The sequence below is a fragment of the Hyla sarda genome, chromosome 1 (genome assembly GCF_029499605.1).
Source record: "Hyla sarda isolate aHylSar1 chromosome 1, aHylSar1.hap1, whole genome shotgun sequence".
Lineage (NCBI taxonomy): Eukaryota > Metazoa > Chordata > Amphibia > Anura > Hylidae > Hyla > Hyla sarda.
This window is the reverse complement of record NC_079189.1, coordinates 494,464,864-494,489,322: the sequence shown is the minus strand read 5'-3', so window position 1 is coordinate 494,489,322 and position 24,459 is coordinate 494,464,864. Positions and strand designations below refer to the sequence as shown.

The window sequence follows — 24,459 nt, the reverse complement described above, 5'->3', positions numbered from 1 at the left end:
CAGGATGTAAGACCTTTTTATAAGCCTCTTTAAAGTGTATCACATGTGGAGAAAACAGGGATCTGTCTTATTGTTGCCCTTTCCCTCTGTAAGGTTTTGCAGAGTACAGCTCTGTTCACATGTGAGTTTGTGGGTCTGTTGACGATTCCATCTGCCCATACAGTGCTACCCTTGATGTAAAAATGGCTTAAACCATATTAAGGTTAAAAAAAAAACCTTAATTTTAAATCAGTTGTATGAATTGGTTGCTATTTAGATCCATTGTACAACTGTGGTGGCACATCAATGGCTTCCATTATAAACTAAACCCTTTCAAAGAAAGCCACCATGTTTTTTCTTTCAGGATGACACCTTTAAAGAATCATGCCCTGGTTTACCATGTCTCCTTAGATCAATACCTGCCTTATCTAAGACTTATTATTTCACTAGCATTGGAGGAGGAGGATGGTAGGTGCAGGGGGCATTCTACTTTTTCTACTGCTGAGGTGAAAATCATGTTTGTACACTGTATATGCAGTGTATAGAAGTACCAGCAAAGTGTACTGTATACCTCCATATAATATATAGGTACCAAATAAATACTTCATTTTCAGCCCTGACTGCCAAACATTACACATCTGTGTCCAGCGTTGTGGGGTCAGTGGAACCATTGGTGTGTAGTAAAAGATTCTAGACTTTAGTAGTATGACTTTGCGCTGGAACATACCACCATTCAATCTGCCACCTGAGGTGTGAAACTCATCTTGCCTCATGGCAGTTACAGCCCTTAGTATGTGCTCTCGGAGATGCATATATGTTTTATCTTTTTATTCTTTTCAAATTGGAACAAAACAGGATAAACCTACATATCACCTATCACTATACATGTTGCTATGAAATTCAGGAGTATTCTAGATGGTGGAGGCGGGAATTTAAGAGCGGTTTGCATCATTTTCTGATGTTAGAAAGACATTTGAGCACAGACCTTTTTTATACAGACATAAGCATTTTGGCACTCATATATGAAAAAGTGTATAGGGTTTAGCAGGAGGGCAGATTCACCAGGAATTGGTGTAAAAATATAATGAATAATCTTTGCCAGTTTATAGCTTTTATTACAGTTCATTTTTCCAAATGTATCCAAAGATGCGTGCTTCTAAATAAATACAATACAATAAATACATATTTTAGCATTCCATGTGATTTGTGCAAATACATATAAAATACATTTTGGTGACAGATATGTTTTCGTTTTACCACACTCCTGGGAAATTCTGTGGCTTCTAGTGACATTCTCATCTTTTTTGAAGAAAACAGGACTACTTCCCTGTGCTGATAGCCTTTAGAGAAGTATTCCCATTTCACATTAGGGAAATATTCCTTTTATTCAGCTAAGTACCAATGCATTGTTTTCGTATCAGTACAACATTGTGCAAGTCTCTGGCTGTGGTACAGGTGTAGTAATTCACAGTAGTCATTTGGGATGCAAAGAAAGCTCTTCATTATCCATACATGCAGCTGTATACAAACCGTAGCAATATGGGATCTCTTGGCAGTCGCTGAGCCGAGCAGACTGCATTGAATCATCAGTCATACATTGCTTTACATATTTTCAACTTTTGTTTCAATCACATTCTCTAATTGTTATCTGACTACAGCAGGGTAAGAGAATAAGTCACAACCATTAATCTTGTGACTCTTTCGGGCTGTGTACAATTTCTCATGTTAACTGGTAGCACGCTGGAGACGAGAGTTACGTTATTTCTCATTACAGTCACATCTACGTAGGGTCAACATAGTGGCAATATAAAAAAAATACTAGAATATGAGTGGCGGCACACAGAAAAGTTAGATGGTTCATCACCTTGTTGTTTTCTCCAGTTACTGCTTTTATTGGGGAATAAGGAAAGAGGTGAGCTAGTAGACTCAAAACTACATCCTATTTAATACTATGACTTAATGGTTAGGGGTCATGTTTAGTTTCATATACAATACTCAATACTCAAACAATACTCTTGAAGCCATAGAGTATTGTTTATTTAAGGAATTTACTTACAGTATTCATAGAGGACCAATATACTCACAAAGCTGACAATTTGTTAACCTGAAAAAGCTACTTTTGGTATAAAAGGGAAGGAACAGCCTCTTTTTTTTTTACTAGTTGCACATCTTTTAATGTCCCTTGCGTCTTTGTGTTAAAGGGGTACTCCATCCCTAGACATCTTATCTCCTGTTCAAAGGATAAGGGATTAGATGTCTTATCGCGGGGGTCTTGCCGCTGGAGACCCCCACGATCTCACGGACACGCCCTGCTGGTGACATCACTGCCACGCCCCCTCAATGCATGTCTATGGGAGGGGGCGTGACTGCCATCACGCCCCCTCCCATAGACTTGCACTGAGGGGGCATGGCTGTAACGTCACCAGCAGGGCGTGACCCTGACGTCACGAGCCTCCGCCACGCTTAGCCAGTCATCCAGCACGGAGCGGAGTTGACTCCGTGCACCCGATGTCTGAGGTTCCGCAGCTGAGATTGTGAGTTTCCCCCCGCGATCATACATCTTATCCCCTATCCTTTGGGTGGGGGATAAGAATTCTAGGGCAGAGTATCCCTTTAAGTATAATTTGTTACAATATTGGTGTCAATGAGTATTTTCTTTAGATATTTTTCTTATACTGTTAGACTTGTGCAGACAAAAATAGCTATAGTAACTACCTAAAGGCCGCCATACACATTAGGGAAAGGTTGGACTGACCCCATCAATTTTGGTGAGACCATACGAATGTCTGACCAGCCAAATGTCTATCATGTTATCCAGGAAACTATTGAACTTGTTACATTTCGGCTGACTGACCCTTTTGTTTTCGGGGAGATAAGCCACCCCAAAGCTGTCTGGCACCACCGTACCTCCCCTCTCCCCATTTAGCACAACTCTGGGAGTCGAGCCAGACATTTATGTGTATGGGGTAAACAGAAGAGAGAGCTGTTGGCTGACACCCATCCAAGGTATGTAGGCACCTTAAGACATGCCTTTATCTTTAGGGTATTTTACAGACATGAGAGGGACAATGCCAAAACATAAAGTGATGGGATGACAAGAGACATGCTCTATACCCATGACTGCAAGGTAAAACTACTATGTACTTTTTTTTTGTTTTTTACTATTACAAAGAATGCAATAAATCTAAATTTTTCTTTAAAAAAAAGTATTTTCTGCTATTTTTTGAACAATAACTTAAGAAAAGAAATAATGAATATTGAACACTTACTGAAACCTTATAATTACCTATAGTGCGTGCAGTGTATAATCAGATAGAGAACCAAGAAGCTGGTTCCATTAGACTAATATGGATGTAGAAGAGGCAGGCAGCGCTCTTGCTATAACCCGCTATCCTGCAGCACAGTGCACATGACTTATAAAAACCATCTCTTTGCTGTGTTTTTCGCACATAGCTTGCACATAATCACATGGCAATTAATTTTAGAAACTAAACAGATTTTGTTTTGCTTGTTTTTTTCCCCTACAGCAATGCTACCGGCTCCACGTAGCTTACAATACAATACAAATGATATTCTTCTATAATAAACAGGAAAACAAGCCAAAAGCAGGGTTGACTATATGTCAGAAAAACAATGTTATTGCAATGACAATTTAGCTCCTGTTCACAAACAGATGTGTTCTGTAGAGTTGAGCCTATCTATAAATCTGTCATTACGTAACCAGCAGTATTTATTCTTCTGGAAGATATTCAGCCCATTGTACAACCTGATGGTTAATTGTGGCTCTAGTACTTGGGAAGATTATGTCATTTGGTGTGTGGTTTCTGTGAGCGCTCGGTGACCTCGCACAGGTCTAAAAAAAAAGGCTGCTTAGTGCTTCAGCCTGCAAAAGGGTCCTCCAGCATAGGGGATGGAGGAGGACTTACTAAATTCTACCTGTATTGATCTAGGGACTGATGTTACTTCTGTATATAACATTTAGTGGATTCTATTATAAACATAAATCTTAAATTCCGTCCTCCTGTAATATGATTCTTAGGCCTTTATTTATAATACCATCCTTGTGTTACCTGTTGGTGCACCAAGAGACACAAAATACCTTGAGACTCAAACTAGTTGGGGTTTTATTAAGCTGATACTGCTTACAGCAATTCATTACATGATCCAGTTCATGCAGCAGCTTTATTGGTCATCATTGTTTATTTTTATTTTTTATTTTATTTGGCAGTTATCTTTGATTGTTGGAAAATGAAAAAAGAAACCATAAGTGCACAGTGTGAATGAACCTTTATGTTGGCACTATCTCAAATGTGATTATTATTTAATATTTTTTTTCTTACTTGTAGACTTGCTGAGCTCCACTTACTGGGAATCTATATCACGATGGCAAACCCTACAGCTGGCCATACGTTTCAGATCATTGAAATAGCTGCTGGTCAAACATTCGTTCAGCCAACCGCTATCTCTCCTGATACCCAAATACACATACAGACTTGGCTCTCTGCTTTGTGTCTTGAATGAGGAATGGGCCTTTCCCTGGATCAGCACCATAGGGTTTTAGATTTAACTTAATGGACTCTTGTCTTTTTTCTACCTTATAAACTATGCAACATATATCCATGACCAAAAGGAATAGGAGCTAAAACCTAATATACCTCATCCCCCCCGACATCTGCCGTTTAGAGAGACCCTAGGGAGTATAGGCAGCTTTAATGAAACATGTCAGTGCTGCTGCTTCATGGGAAAAGGTACAGTGCATGAGTCAGTAGGGTTTTTCATCCTGACTGATCGTCGCAATGCACACTAGCCTGAAGTTGTCTAAACCCTCTGGCTTCGGCAGGATTGGCTGACTGTTAAATGTTATTAGATGTTCGGCCAATGTTTATTCAGTAGATGCTGAGGGGGGATGTAAATAAAATATGGCCTATGTTGAATTTCAACATGCCTGATTCCTTGTTCTTCAGGGAGATGACCAGTGCCAGAGGTATACGCCAGTCAAATGGAATGCTTCCATATACATGCACAGGCCCATTGACTTTATTGCCCTTAACTTAGTCAGCTAACGACTACACTACATGCAGAAGATGACCCGAACATATTCTCTCTACACTCAGCTATGAGGCCATTCCTGTTTGTGCATATATACATTGGCATTCCATTTTTCAAGTTTGGCACAAACTTGAAGTGCCTAAAGGGGTACTCCACCCTTAGACATCTTATCCCCTTTGCAAAGGATAGGGATATGATGTCTGACCGCGGGGGTCCCGCCGCTGGGGACCCCCGCAATCTCCCTGTGTCACCCGGTATTTCTTGAGAGTGTCGGGTGCAGCGCCGGAGGCTTGTGACGTCACGACCATGCCCGGCTCGTGATGGCCGTGATGTCACAAGCGGGGCATTGCTGTGATGTCACGAGCGGGGAATGACTGTGACATCATGAGCCTCCACCCCGCATCTCCAGTCATCCGGCATAGAGCAAAGTTCGCTCCGTGCACCGGACGTCTGAGGTGCTGCAGCAGAGATTGTGGGGGTCCCCAGCGGCAGAACTCTCGCGATCAGACACCTTATGCTTTGGATAGATGATACAATATCTAGGGGAAGTTTATGCCTTTAAGCCTTTACTACCCTTTCCTCATTGAGAAAACACACATACTTTGCCGAGCCCTCATGTTTATCAGAAGGTTGAGAGAAATAGCTGCTGGCTGAATGTGAATTGGGCAGACAACTTGTGAAGGTGTATGGCCACTAGCATTATTCCATGCTTCACATATGGCAAATGTTTACCCCTCTCCCCAATGTTGCTCTCACAATCTGTGTTACTTGAAATAACACAATTCCATTGAAGTTCTGCAATTTTACAGGCAAGAATCTCTTATTATAGAGATGAAAAACTACCATAAATGTGTATGAACAGAAGCGCCCATAGCTCCCTTAGCAGCTGTAGGTTTCCTGAGTATGAGCAGTGAATAGAGAGAACCCAAGCTGCATATACTATCTTGGGCATTATTTGAATACAATGAGCGGGGGAATTTATTATGCAGAAGGTATGGTTGAATTGCACAACAAGGATTTATTTTGTACGTGGTATATCTTGACTAGGAAAAAGCTTATGTTATTAAAGCAAATCTGCAGGAAGGTATATATTTTTTTGTCTAATACCCATTGTTTTATAATCAATTTACTTGCTTTGCTTTTGTTTGAGTCTTTTTGAACTAGAAGTTACAAAAACCAAACTAACAGGAAAAGCCATAGATATAGTAGAGGTTTAGAGCAATGCATTCCTATGAAGAAGCTGTGACTCTTAACAGAATTAAAGCTTTGTACCTGTTAAAATGTCTGCGATAACTTAGATATTTTTAGAACCATCTACAGGGCAGAGAAAAAAACACAGCACCCAATGATAGAACAAGGACAACCTGTCAGCAAAGTTTGTCTTTTTTGAGCAAATCTGCAGGAACAATAATAAATGTCTATCAAAGGTTGCTGTCATTCTGAATATACTATTGTTTCTCCTTTAGTTCATCGGCAAATAGGGGTATACAGTGATCCCTCAACTTACAATGGCCTCAACATACAATAGTGTCAACATACAATGGTCTTTTCTGGACCATTGTAAGTTGAAACCAGACTCAACATACAATGCTACGGACAGTCCAGGTCTGTGAAATGTGTCAATGGCTGAAAGAACCGACCAATCAGAATGGACATTCACTGGTAAACCCCCTGTATCACTGAAGTGTATGCACTGCCTGGTGTCTGGTAGTGCCCCCTACAGTACAGGGAGGTATTACATGTTCTGTACACTTTACCTGTACCAGGGTTAGCTGCTCCTTTGGACACCAGGTGAGGGCAACTCCATGTTACTTTTTTAGGACACTGGGTGTACTGTACAGGACCCCGAAGAAGTTCCTTTCCTCTACATAGACCAGTGTTTCCCAAGCAGGGTGCCCCCAGCTGTTGCAAAACTACAACTCCCAGCATGCCCGGGCATGCTGGAAATTGTAGTTTTGCAAAAACTGCAGGCGTCCTACTTGGGAAACACTGACATAGACAGTGATTTACAGCTCCCAGCAGATCTTTCTTACTTTTATATGTAAGGACTTGCTTTATCTCTGTTAGTAATCTACTCATTTTTCTTTAAAGGCTACCTGTCATCAAATAAACTTTTGATATATTTTAGATTAATGAATGTTGAATAACTTTCCAATAGCATGTTAATGAAAAATATGCTTCTTTCTATTGTATTTTTCCCGATCAGTTCTGTCAGCGAGCATTTCTGACTCATGCTGGAGTCCTAAACACTCAGAGCTGCCAGCCTGCTTTGTTCACAGTAGGGATCGACCGATTATCGGCATGGCCGATATTATCGGACGATAATCACGATTTTGGGCATTATCGGTATCGGCAATTACCTTGCCGATAAGCCGATAATGCCCCGCCCCCCCGCACCGCGATCGCCACCCCCCCCCGACCCGCCGCACCGCACCCCCGACCCACCGCACCGCGTCGCACCCCCCACCGTGATGCTGGGCGGTATACCGGTATGGATTTTTGCCCATACCGCTATACCGGCCGGGCCCCTCCCCCACCCTCCGAGTCAATAAAAAAATTAAACTTACCCGTAATGGGGGTGGTCCGGGCCATCCATCCTTCCTTCCTGTAGTGTCGGGGGCGGTCCGGGTGGAGGGGGAACCGGTCCGGGCTGTCCTTCTCCGGCGGTCATCTTCTCCACTCCGGGCAGGGTCCGGCCTAGTACACTGCATAGACGCTGTGACGTCAGGTGCGTCTCTGCGCATGGGCGTCACTGCGCAGCGGCGTTTATGCAGCGTTGCTAGGCCGGAGCCTGCCCGGAGTGGAGAAGATGACCGCCGGAGAAGAAGGACAGCCCGGACCGGTTCATCCTCCACCCGGAACGCCCCCGGACACTACAGGAAGGAAGAATGGATGGCCCGGGCCACCCTGACAGGTAGGGGGAGAGAAGCGGGTGGCGGCGGCGGCCTAAGGCCCCGCAAAAGCCACTGCAGATCCTTGATTTAAAGCGCCCGCTTTAAATCAATGATCTGCAGCGGTGTCGCAGGGGGTTGAATAGCCGATAACTTATACCGGAATATCGGTATAAGTTATCGGCTATCGGCCCTAACCTACACCGATTATCGGTATCGGCCCTAAAAAACCGATATCGGTCGATCCCTAGTTCACAGCCAAACAGGCTGTGAACAAAGCAGGCTGGCAGCTCTGAGTGTTCTCCTTTGTGAACAAAGCAGACTGGCAGCTCGTAGTGTTTAGGACTCCAGCATGAGTCTGAAATGCTTGCTGCCAGGACTGGTAGGGAGACCCCTAGTGGTCATTTCTTCAAAGTGGAAAATTAAATAGAAAGAAGCATATTTTTTTATAACATGCAATTGTAAAGTTATTCTGCATACATTAATCTATAATATATCAAAAGTTTTTTTGATGAGAGGTACCCTTTAATCCTCACCTTTTCCTATTTTTGGATGACATTTTGGGCCTTTAGAACCAATTACCAGGTTTCCATAGAGCTCTGGTCTCAACATACAATGGTTTCAACATACAATGGTCGTCCCAGAACCAATTGATATTGTAACTTGAGGGACCACTGTATATCACTACCTGGAAAAACATTTTACCTACCATTTGGAGTGAGGTGCATGCTGAGAGCTAAAAAAAAACAAAAAGTTCTATGATGTGAAGGAAACCATACTATGACTTTCATTTTGCGTGCTCTAGAAGGTGCTTTGTGGAAAAGTTGTCGCAAGATAAGAGACCCCTTGGGAATATCCCTTTAGATCTTGTGTGCGGCTCTTACCTACTAAGCATGCTCTGTTTTGACAGCTATTAACCAGGGAATATCAAAGGAAAAGCTATCAAGCTCTAGGCATGTCAAGTGTTGGCTTGCTTACCATCAAGAATATTTTAGAAGTGTGCTTTGATATCTTGTCTATTAGCAATGGCTCTGTAATCTGCTCGGCTCAATTCTTAGTTGCAGAAATGATTCTGTTGTGTGTAGATTTCCGCAACCAGACCTATAATCCATCCAGATGAAATCTCAAAATTAAAGACCTGTCACTCGTCTGAACTAGAGCAGGCCAGTCCTGTGGAGTATGGTACCTTCTGTGTTTCCACCACTAGGAGGCATTGTTGTTCTTTAATTGGTCGGCTCCGCCACTGACACCCTAAATTTATTGTCTTGAAAGCAGCATTCAGAATCAATTGTGAAGCCGGTAGCTGTGGGAAATGCGAAGTGTTTACATTTCTAATCTGTGCCTAACAATGGTCTTCTGTTGCACTTCTAGCAAATGAATTCCTATTCATCAAACCAGGGCAGAGCACAACAGCAAGCGATTTAACCAGTGCAGCTCTAGAGAGATCAGCCGAGCACAGCTTAATTCTCTACAGGGCTCTTCAACAAGAAAGAATCACAAACTTGTTTTGTTTGCCATGCACTGAACTCTCATGCTGTCAGGTAAAGGGCTTCAGAGTAGCTCTCCTCCGATACTGCTGCCTTTCTTAAGATTAGGAGTCCTTTCTTCCCCTTCCTTCCATTCTTGCTTTCCTTTCCCTTCAGGCACCACAGTATTCTCTTTTGAGACAGACGGTAAACAAGAGTCGTCTTGACAAAGCTGCTTTGCATAGGTGAAAGGGTTAATTTGGCTCTTTCAGGAGTCTTCCTGACAATATCTGTGTTGTGCATGAATTGCTCCTACAACACTATTTTCAGGCCTGCTTGTAGGGATTACAGGACACCTATCAATAATGGAGCAAGCATCTGAATTTGTCTACCTTCTGGAGAGAAGAAACATACTCTTTGAAGTTAGTTACGATTGTGTTTTGTTCAGCAAGGGACTGCAATAAAAGAAAACATTATGTTGAGGACACTGTCATGTCAGTTCATAGTTTCCGAAGTTTTACCCTGAATGAAATCATTGTGAAAATGTAGCAAAAATTTTTTTTCATCAGAAAGACTGTATAGTGTTTGTTTTCTTGAAAGAGGTCATGACAGATTATCTAACATACCCTTAAAGGGGTTATCCACCATAAGGTGATTTTAGTAGTTCGTACCTGCCAGAACTGGGTATTTCTTGTTCCCCTTAAGGTTGAAGCACATTTTGACTTTAAAGGGGTTATCCAGTTAAAACATTTTTTTGCATATCAACTGGCTTCAGAAAGTTAAACAGATTTGTAAATTACTTCTATTAAAAAAATCTTAATCCTTCCAGTACTTATCAGCTGTTGAAGTTGAGTTGTTCTTTTTGGTCTGACCACAGTGCTCTCTGCTGACACCTCTGTCTGTCTCAAAAACTGTCCAGAGTAGAAGCAAATCCCCATAGCAATCCTCTCCTGCTCTGGACAGTTCCTGAGACAGACAGAGGTGTCAGCAGAGAGCACTGTTATTAATGCGTAAAGTGACAGTGGTCAGATTTGCAAAAAAGAGCTGCGTCCTTAAGGTGAAAATGAGCTACGACCTTAAGGGGTTAAGGACCCGGGGTTTTTCCGTTTTTGCACTTTCGTTTTTTCCTCCTTACCTTTAAAAAATATTAACTTTTAATTTTGCACCTAAAAATCCATATGATGGCTTATTTCTTGCACCACCAATTCTACTTTTTAATGACATCAGTCATTTTACCCAAAAATCTATGGCAAAACGAAAAAAAAATTATAATAATAATTGTGCGACAAAATGGAAGAAAAAACCCCATTTTGTAAATTTTTGGGGCTTCCGTTTCTACGCAGTACATTTTTTGGTAAAATTGACACCTTATCTTTATTCTGTAGGTCCATACAGTTAAAATGACACCCTACTTATATAGGTTTGATTTTGTATTACTTCTGAAAAAATCATAACTACATGCAGGAAAATGTATACGTTTAAAATCTTTTGACCCCTATAACTTTTTATTTTTCTGCGTATGTGCGGTATGAGGGCTAATTTTTTGCGCCGTGATCTGAAGTTTTTACCAGTACCATTTTTTTTTATTGATCGGACTCATGATATAAAAAGTGACCAAAAATACGCTATTTTGGGCTTTGAAATTTTTTTGCGCATACGCCATTGACCATGGAGTTAAATTAATGATATATTTTTATAATTTGGATATTTCCGCACACGATTAATCCCACATATGTTTAATTTTATTTTTATTCACACAGTTTTTTTTTTTATGGGAAAGGGGGGTGATTCAAACTTTTATTAGGGAACTTTTTTCCCTTTTTTTTATTTTTTTGCAGTGTTATAGCTCCCATATGGGGCTATAACACTTCACATACTGATCTTTTACATTGATCAATGGTTTCTCAGAGGAAACCTTTGATCGATGATTCTGCCGCTTGACTGCTCATGCCTGGATCTCAGGCACTGAGCAGTCATTTGGCGATGGGACACCAGGAGGCAGGTAGGGGGACCCTCCTCGTTTCCTATAGCTGTTCTGGATGCCGCGATTTCACTGCGGCGATCCCGGACAGCCCCCTGAGCTAACCGGCATTTGTTTAGTTTCACTTTAAACGCGGCAATCAACTTTGAACGCCTCGTTTAAAGGGTTAATAGCGCCGTTATAGAACGGGAGTGGACTCATGATGTAACGGTACGTCATGGGTCCTTAAGAGGTTAAGGATCAATTTTTGTTTTTGAACATTACAATTTTTTTTTTCTCCTCCCCTTCTAAAAATCATAACGCTTTCAATTTTGCACCTGTAGACTACAGCTCTACTGAGCTAACCAGCACCGTTAACCCCGCATTTTAGATGCGGCAATCAACATTGATTGTGGCATCTAAAGGGTTAATGCAGAGTATCGGCCCGATCGGCGTTGCCCAGCATTAACCATGGGTTCTGGCTGCTCGTAGCAACCGGGACCCACCAGGTTTGAAGCGTTCTCCGCTCATGAGAACAGTTGAAACCCCAGTAAACGGGACCAGGGCGTACAAGTACTTAAATGGGCACTGTCAGATACAAAAACTTTTGATATGTTGTAAAGCATGTGAAATCACTAGGTTTTGCCATTTCTTTCATTAAAAATGTTTCAGTATTTCATACTGAAAAAGCTAGTCAAACAACTGCCCCCCCTCTGCCTGCTTGGACACATACCAGTCCTGCTGTGTCTATGCGTCATGTACACACTTCCTTGATTGACAGCTGTGAGTGCAGGGCTCACAGCTGGAGGAAAAATCCTCCCACTGTCAGCTTGTGTCCCACTACGGTCAGTGAGGACAAGCTGGGAGTTGTAGTTTTGCTAATGCTACGGGAAATGTGAGCAGACAGCATACTGAGGGAGTGTGCGGAGACCTGCACAGTGAGGACACGCCCGCTCCCTTTGAGAGGAATTCAGACTAGTGAGCTAAATTAAAAGTGTAATGAAAAAAAATAAAGGTGAAATACACAAAAAAATTAGATGCACATGGTCAGGATAAGGTACTGAGTGATATATAAAAAAATAAAAATGTTGTTGGATCTGATGGGTACGCTTTAAGTACCAGGACGCAAGGGCGTACCTGTATGACCTTTGCCCTGGACAGGTTAAAGTAAGCCACATATGGTCTTTGCCAGTTACCATGACACATGTATGGAAACCGGAATTTCACCCAATTATTGTGAAATATGTTATGAGCTTATCTTGACTCCATTGACTCCATAAGTATTGTATCTCTGCTCTTGCTCTGTATGGCTGAGATGGTTCAGAGGTAGTTACCTCTGGAGGCAGTGCAGTAACCATAGTTGTGCCACCAACTTCAGCTTCTGTAATATGTACTGATGTAAATGGGTTTGTGTAGTGACATATGGCCATGTGATCCAATGCAAAAGATGTGATATGACGCTTTCAACCTAGGGTTCTACGGTTAACACTTCTTTATATGATCATTTCCTTTCTGAATGCTGTTACAGTTACTGCCATCACACATCATGGGGAATGCCAGTTTAGTCTCTGGAAGTTTTTTTTAATTTTTTTCCAGAATGAGTGATCACACTGTATACTAGCTAGGTAGAACAGGATCCACATTGTTGCACTCAGTGTAAGAATTATTGAGGCGCCACAATGGTTCAGTTCTTGAACTCCTGTATGCACTGGGGAGACCCTCCTATACTGGGGGTGCAGAAGTATGGACCACATGGATTATAGCTGCTCTACATATATAACTTGGTTGTGATTTCATTTCCATCCCTTTGTGAAAGATAAAATCACCTTGGCAACAAATAAATCTCATTTATGTTATAGGAAGTTGGTCTGTGCTCAGGTTACAGATGGCTCTTCATTTATAGAGAACAAATTATGACATTGAGTCAAATTAAATCCTGCTAATGTAAATCTTCAAGGGACACAACATTCACTGATGTTAACCACTTTTATCGCTAGGGGAAGGGTGTTATACTGCCAAATGAGAACTAAGCAAATTTCTTCAGGCAATTTTTTTTTTGTTTTTGTATCTTGAGTCTTTCACCATCTGTTTGCTATGGCTGGTGATTGATACATACTTTATAGACTTATGATATTTATTTTGTTATTGTGTATGTTTTCAATCCTCTAATACATTAGTTAGGCTAAATCTTGTTCACCTAATGTTTCATTTTCTCCTCCTTGGTTAAAGGGTTACTCCGCTCCCCAGCGTCCGGAACATTGAGTTCCGAACGCTGTGTGCAGGCTTCCGTGTTCACGCCCACCCCTCGTGACATCGCGGCTTGCCCCCTCAATGAAAATCTATGGGAAGGGGGCGTGACCCTTTAATGGTCCAACTGATGTTATATACAAAGAAAATATAAATTAAATATTGCAATGACAGCCACAGCCCCTCCCCTTTTTGGGGCAACATCGATCTTGTAATTACGGTCGTACTGAGAAAGAAGAAAATTCTGTAGTACTGCACTGCAGCTTATAGGAGTTTATGGAAATTTTAGAGATGCTTTTTTATCAGTGTACCTTTATTTTCTTTTACCTTTGAATGCATTGATAAATTCTCATTATTTCATATAACTGTACTCTTTGTAAGGCATTACATTTATAAGCGATCCTTCCACATGCAGTATTTACAGACTTTTGGCATGCCTAAGGGTATGTTCACATCTAAGTTGACACTACATTTGTTGCACATTTCCGCACGACAGCAGAACGGTATGACGATGTATACCATAGCATACAAACTCCTGATTTATTTAGTTCAATGTGCTGAACATAAACAAATATTGACTGTCGGGTCCCAGTGGCTGTTCTTTGCCCTGCCAACACTGAGTGACAAGTCTCCCTATACATAGGCCAGCAGTACAGAAAGCAGCATTGGTGATAGCCGCCAGGTTCTAGCAGCATTATTAAATTATGATTTCTCAGGAACACTCGAGCATTTCAGAGGGAATCAAAGTGTGTTGGCATCTCTTTGATTGCACCTGTTTTATGCTGCCCGTAGTTTGAGTAACATAAAACTGGTGACCGATTCTCTTTAATGTCTTGCATCAGCAGACATTTTATGATGTTGATACACACTGATTTCCAGGCTATGGCATTGCAACCATCTTTGGTTTCATAAGACTACAATATGTAGTCATCACCTTCTCCTACCAATCCCAAACAGTGTCTTTCAACGTCTGATTCACAGTAGAGTTTCCCTCTACACAGTCATTCTATTTCAAATTATTAAGTTTCCTTCCTTTTTCCCCTTTACTTTATTTCACTTCTTGACAACCAGTTCTCTAACATTTTCGCAGTACTTTTCACACCTCCGCTATCTTGCTTTGTATTTTTTTTAATTAACCTGCTTGGAATGAGGTAAAGTAAGCTGAGAATATCTAACATAATTACATTTTCTTATGTTTTATTTATTTATTTTTTTTTTTTAAAGAAAATATAATTTATTGTTCAGGTTGTTTGCCAGATGTGGTTGCATTTATGTTGTATTGACAATAATTTTTGTAATTAAACAATGTTCTCCTTAACTTTGAAAATATGTTTAGCTTTTTTTTATGTTACAGTTATTGTATTTCTTATGTAAACAAAGTCAAAATGTCTCGATGCCAATTATTTGTCATTATTTGAATAATTAAATTAATAGTCCGGTACGGACTATTCTTATTCTCTCCTGCCCAAGCTGCAAAATAAGTGAAAATAAACTTTCACTTACCTTCCTACATTCCCCCGGAGCACCGCTACAGCTATTCGGTCGGCCGGGCTGTCTTCTTCCTACTTCCCTTAGCCCAGAACGTCACACGGTGCTTCAGCCTATCACCAGCCACAGTGATGTCCCGCTTCGGCCAGTGATAGGCTGAAGCGCCGTGTGATGTTCCGGGCTAAGGGAAGTAGGAAGAAGACAGCCCGGCCGACCGAATAGCTGTAGCGGTGCTCCGAATGTAGGAAGGTAAGTGAAAGTTTACTTTTTTTTCAGGCAGGATAGAATAAGAATAGTCCGTACCAGATTATTCCTTTAATATTTTTCAAAATAGAAAAAACACATCTTTGCATATACCAGCAACGTTTTTATTACTGTGAAGAACCAATAAACTTCCTAATGGGAGTATGAATAGATAAACCATCACTTACACTAATTGACCACTTTATTGCCTTATGTGGCTAGGATAGCTTTTCACAGTTCCCTTCAAAGGAGCTAGCGGTACTGACATGCTCTGAGAAACCTGTTTTATCTTATCCCCGAGGTGTTCAGTAAAGATCAGGGAATGTGATAGCCCAAGCAGCTTACTGTTATGTTTCTGGAACCGGTCCTTGTCTTTTTGACCCTTGCAGCATGGTGCGTTGTCTTGTTGAAAATGCCCTTTTGCCATACGGTAAAGAGCTGCCATGAAGGGATAAACTAGGTCAGCAACAATGTTTTTATAAGCCCTTTTTCTCAATCGTTCATGCACAGGAATAAGGGGGACCAGGGTGTGCCAAGGAAACATTCTCCACACTATTACGCACCTCCACTTGTCTGAACTGTTGACACTTGGCAGAAAGGGTTCAACAATTTTTTTTACAGTTTGCAGCAAGTTTTGATCCTCCTATCACCATAGTGCAACAGAAATCTGGCCTAGCCAGACAATGTTTTTTCACTGCTAAGGGATTTTTGTATTCTTTTGCCCACAGAATCTTGGCTTTCTGTTTTCTATATATAGCAATAACACTAGAACTGGCCTTCTGCTGTTATAGCCCCTCAGCGCTAAGGAACAATAAAATTGTACATTCAGGCAAGTTACCTGGAGCACCAGCATTGTATTTGGTTGCAGTTTGCTTTACTGTGTGCAGCCTGTTCACAAGAACTATTTATGTCAGCCGCCTCTCATCCCTTGGGTTGAGGAGTTGCTTACATCCACAAGATCCTCTTTCTTTGGCTATTTTTCCTTGATCACACCATCCTTCGTACACTCTTGATAATTCTGCCTGAGAAAACCCCACACGGCTTTAAATTCTTGCCCTAGTTAGTCTAGCACTGATGACCAGGCCTCATTCATTGTTGCTTAGATCACTCTATTTTTCCATTCTAATCTGGATTCACACTGAAACTGATCCACAGAAAACTTACAAACTTGCTTATTTGATTTTATGCGGCTCTCTTTGATTACTTGTCTAATTTTCATACAATGAAGTGGCCAGTCAGGGTACTACATTTTAATATTGCTATACTCTTTACGTGTTTGCAGTTTATCATACTTTATTATTAGTTTTATGGGTAATATTTCTGTCTTCAATTCATTGCAATGCTTCACTGCATTGTTTTTATACTGTAATTACCAATCTTTGGCTCTCTAGGTTTAGCAGAACTACAGCTTCCAGCTTACCCAGGTGTATTGTTTTTCCACAACTACAAAGCCATAGTTTGGTCATGGCTTGATAGTGGTACGGTATATTCATATGCTAAAGTGTGACCTCAGATGTGTGAAAAATTAAACCAAAAGTACAAGTAAATACATATGTTTTTTGCAGTGCGATTGTTCCATCCCATGTGAGCACACCCCAACTATTTCAAAGCCTAAGTTTTACTCATTAAAAAACAGTCCACGATTGTTTTTGCTTATAGGCTATTATTAATGTTGCTACATTTCCTATGATGCCTCTGGATTTGCAGAGATGAAGGGTAGAGTCCGTTCGCTGCTCTTGCATGAAGGGTAGAGTCCTATCCTACTAAAGGTAAGGTAGACCGATTACATCGGTGAACTTCTGACCTCTTACATAGAATAACACATAAGAAACAGCTCTTACCCTGTCAGCTCTTACACACAGTAGAGCAATGTCAGGCTCTATTGGACACCCTTGAGAATCTAGTCAGAGCATGTAACAAGACACAGGGAAGTGTGATCAGGGGAGTGTTATAACTCTGCATACGTTAGTATGTGGACCCACTATCACTGCTTTCTTGGTCTCATAGAGACAGAAGATAAAAAAGACTACACTACATAAATACTGGCAATGAGTTATCATTGAATAAGCACAAATAACTGGAGTGCTTCTTTATCGTTGTACTGTTCAGCTGGGTTATGACAAATGACACAAAAATACTTTGGCTTTCTGGTTACCAGCAGCTAAGACGGAATACATTTGAGTCTGCTGTGTTTATGAGAAGAATGCTAACTCTTACCATGAATTGTCCCAAAACTTTTGTAGGCTTTTTTTTAAATATGAAACACTATACCCTATTGTTAAAATATGTATATTGCCAACCACTGAGTATACAAGCCAACAAAGTGACCACCATTCATTGGTGGGTGCAGTGGGAAGGGTCTTATCACCCTCTTACTGTATTACATGGATCTTCCTCACATACTGTGACATGCCTATAGCAGACAAAGCCCAGGCTGCCTGTCACTTTTTACCTATTCAATGTCCACCAAAGGAAAGATTGTGATTGCTTAGACCTTTTATTATTCAAGAATAAGATCGATAAATAAAAAAGCATAGATCATTTAACATTGTATAGATAAAAGCCATTTAACATTGTATAGATAAATCCAACACAGCAGTAAAATGTCAGGATTTCCTGCTTTCACTGATTTTGATTCTTATATAGAGGATAAACTGTGGAGTTTATCACTGCTGAAGTCCCGCATTGCCTACTGTATGTGTCAAGTCCCAATTATGAAAATCAGCGTGACTTGGGGATACCAAGCATAAAATTAAATTCTAAAGTAAAAGTCTGGAAATTCATTGTGAGCGACCAGCTGTGCTTAGAAGTCACAGAATTAAGTATTGATTTCTCATTTTTAACTAATTTAGTCAATTTACAAGGCAATACTAGATTTATGGTAAAATGGGGACAAATCCTGATTTTTTTTTCCCATACTGTGCAGATATTGAATTTTCTTTGCTTGTTTGTTCATTAAAATAAAATAAAAACTTTGCATTAATGTTTTATGGCTTACCTTACCATTTGTAATGCACCTGACAGCATTTTTTAATATTGGAGAGACTTCCTTCCAATTATTTTATAAGTTATAGCGGGCCTGTCACCACTTATCTCCAGTATGGAATAAATATTACGGGCATGCAGATCTTATTACAGTGCCATGCACTCAACAAACCCATGTTCACTGAGCTTGTGTGAATGCACTCAGAGAACTTTCTCTTCTTTCGGGTGATCATTGATGTGTTTACACTGACCAGTGAACAGTGTGAATACTTGTAGTAACTTTGCCAACCCCATCATGGACCCTTGGAATTTTCTCATTTTAAAACTTGTGCTATTAAAGGGAATCTGTCATCATTATCACCAGCCATAACCTCCTGGTACAAGATTATATTAAATTGGGACACTGATTACAGTAGTCTTTACAGGTTTTATCCTTGCCTTAATTCTGCTGGCATGCCTTGGGGGAGTGCACAGGATTTCAGTGTGTAGAGGGAGTGGAGCAATGATGTTGGAGTAGTCTGGGTTGTCAATCTTGCTCGAGTAGGCCTGAATACAGTCAAGAGCAGTGTCGAATACCTCAAGATTTACCACGCCCAGATGACTACTTGGGGCTCATTAACATATGGCATGGGACACTTTTCAATATGATTTATGGCCTTGTAGAGCTCAGTCAGGACGTTTATCAAAATTTAGTAATTTAATAAAAGGGTCAATTTCTTAAGAAGCTTTCTGTTTTGGTGTAAACATTGTTTGGTGGCAGAATAAATGAAAGGTTCTACTACTTTCTATTATACTTTTGTGTTTAAAGATATTTGTTTGTTTCTTATGAATAGGAACACTGCTTATGGTCATAGGCTGATTTTACACAAGTGTAATACGGTGCATTTTTGCTTTTGAATCATGATCACAAATCCTGGCCCAATTGTTGACCTAGACTGAGTCAAACTGTCAGCATCATTTATCACTATCATGCTGTCAGTTTGGGTTATAAGACCTACGGTCAGGACAGAACCCTTGCCTGTAATACAGATGCAAAAATGCAACCATATCAAAAGTCCAACTAATTACGATAAATATGACATTATATTTATGTTAGTAGGCCTGAGTTTTAATCCCTCTCATTTTAAATATAAATTAGGAAATATAAATATTTACAGAAAAGAACCCTATAGTGACAGGATACAGTGTATATAAATATATACCACACACAGTATACGGTATATAATATAATACACACACACAGAGTATATACGCACACCTTTAAAAGAGTACTCCGATATTTTCTGATCAGCTTTTGCCAGAAAGTTATACAGATTTGTATATTACATCTATTTAAAAAAAATCTTAATCCTTCCAGTACTTACCAGCTGTTGTATGCTCCAGAGGAAGTTTGTATAGTTCTTTTCTGTCTGACTACAGTGCTCTCTGTTGACACATCTGTGTCAGGAACTGTCTAGAGCAGGAGACATGGGATTTGCTCCTACTCTGAACAGTTCCAGTCAAAGACAGTGGTGTCAGCAGAGAGCACTGTGATTAGACTAGAAAGAACTACACACCTTTCCCTGTAGTATACCACATCCGATAAGTACTGAAAGGATTAAGATTTTGAAATAGAAGTAATTTTCAAATCTATTTAACTTTAAGCACTAGTTGATTTGAAAACCGGAGTACCCTTTTAATGTAAAAAAAAAGCTCCAGGGGATCCACATGATATTGCAGGACCTCTCCTGCAATATCTTATAGACAGACATGGCTCTGCAACCTTTCCCACCCCTTCCCCTCCTCCTGTGTTCTAAGAGAAGAGGAGAGCAAACAGCTAGAGATGAGGAGCCATATAAATTGGCAAGGGCCCTTCTATGGAAGGGAGCACAGAATTCTGGAAGACATGGCACTCTCCTGCAGTGTTGTCCCTGTTCTATCTGCCTACGCCACAAAACAACAGAATTTCCACCTCGTCGCGACAGCACCAATAGAGAGATGGACTCCTCCCCCAGAGACAGGAAACCTAGAGTACAAAAAGAATGCACAACCCTCTCTGCCTCAGTGGTTTTCTGTTTTTGTAGGAAGCTTAGAGTTAGTCCATACCTCTGGTGGTGTGGGTGATGGTGGGGAGGTCCTGGGAGGCTTCATCTCCTGGTTGGGAGAGTGCAGGTCCTCTTATACCCCCTGCTTGGGGAGTGACTTCCAGTTGCACCCCCAACGCAGTGTTCTGGCACTGCCACCCGCCTCCCTTCTCCCTCCGCTTCTCCCAGCTCTGTCCCGCAGCCTGCCCATAGTTGTGGGACAAGGCTGCAGCATTTACCTGTTTCTCAGGGTTGCAGTGGCCTGGGAGAGGGCCGGAGCACCTGTGGAGTCACGTGTGGGGCTCCGGTGGTTGGAGGCTGGGTTGTGAAATCACAGGAAGTGATGGCTGGGGAGGAGAGGGGCTGGCGTGAGCGGTGGATGTTAGTCAGATGCTGCAGCCAGGCCTTCCAGAGCTGGAGATTTCAAAAAAGGGGATCATTTTTCTGGTGCTCTGCCTCCGCTGTGCACTAGAACAGCTGTTCTCTGTGAAGCAAGAGCTGCAGTTGAGCCTCCAGGAGGGAGATGTGTATGGAAGATGAGCTCCGTTGGTGAAGAATCTTCCAAGCAGGACCGTGCGGAATCCTGGAACCCATGGGGTGAGTGTTTGGCTCCATATTTTCTTCTTTATCGGATGTAGTTTATTTTTTGTTTCTTAGACGGATACTCCTAGGAAAGCGACTAAGAAAACTAAGCATAATGAATGTCTTATGTGTAGAATTGCATTATCACCTTATTATGACAAGCCTAATTGTTGTCTGCATTGGAAAAATCATTGCAGCAGGTGGATGCAGGTGTTTAGTGGATATATATATTTTTCTTTATAGTGTTGGAGTTGTTTTTAAGATCTTTTGTTATTAATCTTAGAATCACCGTCATTGATAGTACAGAGAGTACAATTTTTTGGGGTAAAAAAAGCAGGTAGAGTCCTCTCTTAAAGGGATCCTTCCTGTATTTCCCCCTCTGCAGCCGGTTGTTACCCCTCCGCAGCCGGTTGTTACCCCTTCTGTCCCGATTGATGTTGAGAAGGAAGGTGTGGTCTCAGCTCACTCTGATTCAGGTATTTTATCTGGTGTCTGGTGAGTGTTATTTTACTATGGGTCATCATAGTTCTATGCTTCCTAAAGAGGACGATTCCCAGACATCGGAAGATGATTTATCGGGAAAGCCTCTTTTTGTGGCAGAGGATACTGAACAGTTAGTGAAAGCTGTAAAATCGGCTATGGGGCTAGAAGAGGCTAAAGAACAAAAATCAATTCAAGATATTATGTTCAAGGGCCTTGAAGTCAGAAAATTTAAATTTTTTCCTGTGCGTAGAACCATTCACAATTAATCAAAAGAGAGTGGAAGGTTCCTAAAGAACAAATTCTGTCCTTCATTCCAGCTGCTTTCCTGGCGGATACCGCTTCTGATGTAGTCAGACAATCCGCCAGATCAGCAGCAAAAGTTTTTTCCTGGAATACCCCTTTAAACCTCTGAATCATTTTCTTGTATATAACTGTTTCAAGATTGACACAATAAAATCCACAGTCAACCTGTTGTTCAAGGATTGTTTTATGTCATGCTTAGATTTGAAAGATGCCTATCTGTATGTTCCAATTCATAAAGACTATCAAAAATATTTGAGGTTAGCCGTGTGTGTAAACTCTCAACTCCTTCACCTACAGTTCTGCGCTCTGCCTTTTGGAATTGCTGTCACTCGAAGAGTGTCCATGAAGGTGGTAGCAGAAATGGCGGCTCATATCCGAGAGGGAGAGGGGGTTTTCATACCCAATCTAGACTACTTTCTGCTAGTAGCAGAATCAGAGGTAAAAGTGCAGTTATTTCTGAACCGTACTATTGAAATCCTGCTCAAACTAGGCTGGTTAATTAATTGGGAGAAGTCTTCCTTTATTCCTTCTTAACAAAAGTTTGTTTTTTTTAGGTATTTTATTTCATTCTTCTGTACAGAAATCTTTCCTTCCTTCTTCAAAGATAGAGAAGATCATTTCCTTGTTCATTGGCATTATTAGCTCTCCCTGTATCTCTATTAGGGAATGGATGTTTGTTTTAGGACTATTTAAGGCTGCCATTCTGCCAGTTCCCAGTGCTCATCTTCACTCTAGGGGTTTGCCGTTAGAGCTGTTAAAGTGGTACTCCGCCCCTAGCATCTTATCCCCTATCCAAAGGATAGGGGATAAGATGTCAGATTGCGAGGCTCCCGCTGCTGGGGACCTCTGGCATCTCCGCTGCAGCACCCCGCTATCATTTCTGCACAGAGCAAACTCGCTCTGTGTGTAATTACGGGCGATACAACGGCCGGAGCATCGTGACGTCACGGCCCTGCCCCTCGTGACATCACAGCCCGCCCCCTTAATGCAAGTCTATGGGAGGGGGCATGAACGGCCACCACGCCCCCTCCCATAGACTTGTATTGAGGGGCGGCCCCTGACATAATGAGGGGGCGGAGCCGTGACGTAATGATGTTCCCGCCCCTGTATCACCCGTCATTACGCACAGAGCGAGTTTGCTCTGTGCAGTAATGATAGCGGGGTGCCGCAGCGGAGATCCTGGGCAGAACCCCGCGATCTGACATCTTATTCCCTATCCTTTGGATAGGGGATAAGATACTAGGGACGGAGTACCCCCTTAATTGCTTGGGATGGTTCCCAATCTGATCTAGACAGACTTATTGAGTTTTCTCACCCTGTGCTTACCTCTCTCCGGTGGTGTTTAGTAGAAGAAAATGTATCTAAGCGTATAGACTGGAGCTGTCAGGACCCTGTTATCACTACTGATGCCAGCCCTTGGGGGGTGGGGTGCACATTTGGGACAACTTAATTTTCAAGGTCCTTGGGAAGAAGTAGTATTTGACAGATCTTTCAGAACTCTTGAATCAGCTAGAGAATTTATTAGTGACTCTAATGTTAAAATCTTTTCAGACAGTACCACTACAGTGTCCATCATCAATAGACAAGGTACCACGAGGAGTCCTTCCTTAATGAATTTATCTTTCCAGGTCCTGTTCTTTGCAGTAATCCATCTAAAATCAATCTTGGTAGTGCATCTCAAAGGAGTCCTCAACATCAGAGCAGACTTTCTAAGTAGTCAGCTGATTCATCAGGGAGAATGGTGTCTAAATCAAAGACTTTTTCACAAAATATCAGCCTTGTGGGGAACTCCACAAGTGGATCTGTTCGCTACCATGCAGAACAGACAGGTCAGCAACTTTATTTCTTTGAATCCAGCAGACAGACCTCTGGCAATGGATGCATTGTCCCAGAAATGGGATTGTGACTTAGCCTATGCCTTCCCTCCTCTTGCTCTCATTCCCAGGGTCATAAAGAAAGTCAAGGAGGACAGAGCTACAATTATCCTGATTGCCCCATTCTGGCCTCGGAGAGCTTGGTTCTCCTGCCTAAGGACCATGTCTTTAAAGGGGTAGTCCAGTGGTGAAAAACATATCCCCTATCGTAAGGATAGGGGATAAGTTTGAGATCGCGGGGGGTCCGACCCCTGGGGCCCCCTGCGATCTCTCTGTACGGGGGCCAGGCTCTCCGGCCAGATAGCGGGTGTCGACCTCCGCACGAAGTGGCGGCCGACACGCCCCCTCAATACATCGCTATGGCAGAGCCGGAGATTACCGAAGGCAGCGCTTCGGCTCTGCCATAGAGTTGTATTAAGGGGGCGTGTTGGCCGCCACTTCGTGTGGAGGTCGACACGCCCCCTTCCCACGTGCTGTCGGGGCTCCATACAGGAGATCGCAGGGGGCCCCAGCGGTCGGACCCCCCGCGATCTGAAACTTATCCTCAATGGGTCACCACTGGACTACTCCTTTAACAGATCCCTGGATTCTCCCGGAAGACCAGGATCTTCTCAGTCTTCTTACTCCTCTCAGCCGGAATGTTGGACCACTCTTCCTTTTGCAAACTGATCCAGGTCTCTCTTATTTGAAGGGCGCCTTTTCCCAACAGCAATTTTAAGATCTCTCCACGGGTGTTCAATGGGATTTAGATCTGAACTCATTGCTGGCCACTTCAGAACTCTCCAGCACTTTGTTACCTTCCATATGATTGGGGTCATTGTCGTGCTGGAAGACCCAAGATCTCGG

General features: G+C 41.8%; 1 protein-coding gene across 9 annotated transcripts in view; it reads left to right on the top strand.

Moving 5' to 3' along the window:
* Positions 1–24,459, top strand: part of COMMD10 (COMM domain containing 10) — a 458,728-nt gene that overhangs the window by 110,330 nt on the left and 323,939 nt on the right. Inside the window, exon 6 of one of the 9 annotated variants that reach the window (XM_056537406.1) lies at positions 344–466. The exons of the other annotated variants lie outside the window; for them this stretch is intronic. Within the exon in view, the coding sequence (XP_056393381.1) occupies positions 344–451 (108 nt within the window). The 3' untranslated portion in view covers positions 452–466. Of the gene's footprint in view, positions 1–343; positions 467–24,459 lie in introns of those variants that run through there. 9 annotated transcript variants of the gene reach the window in all.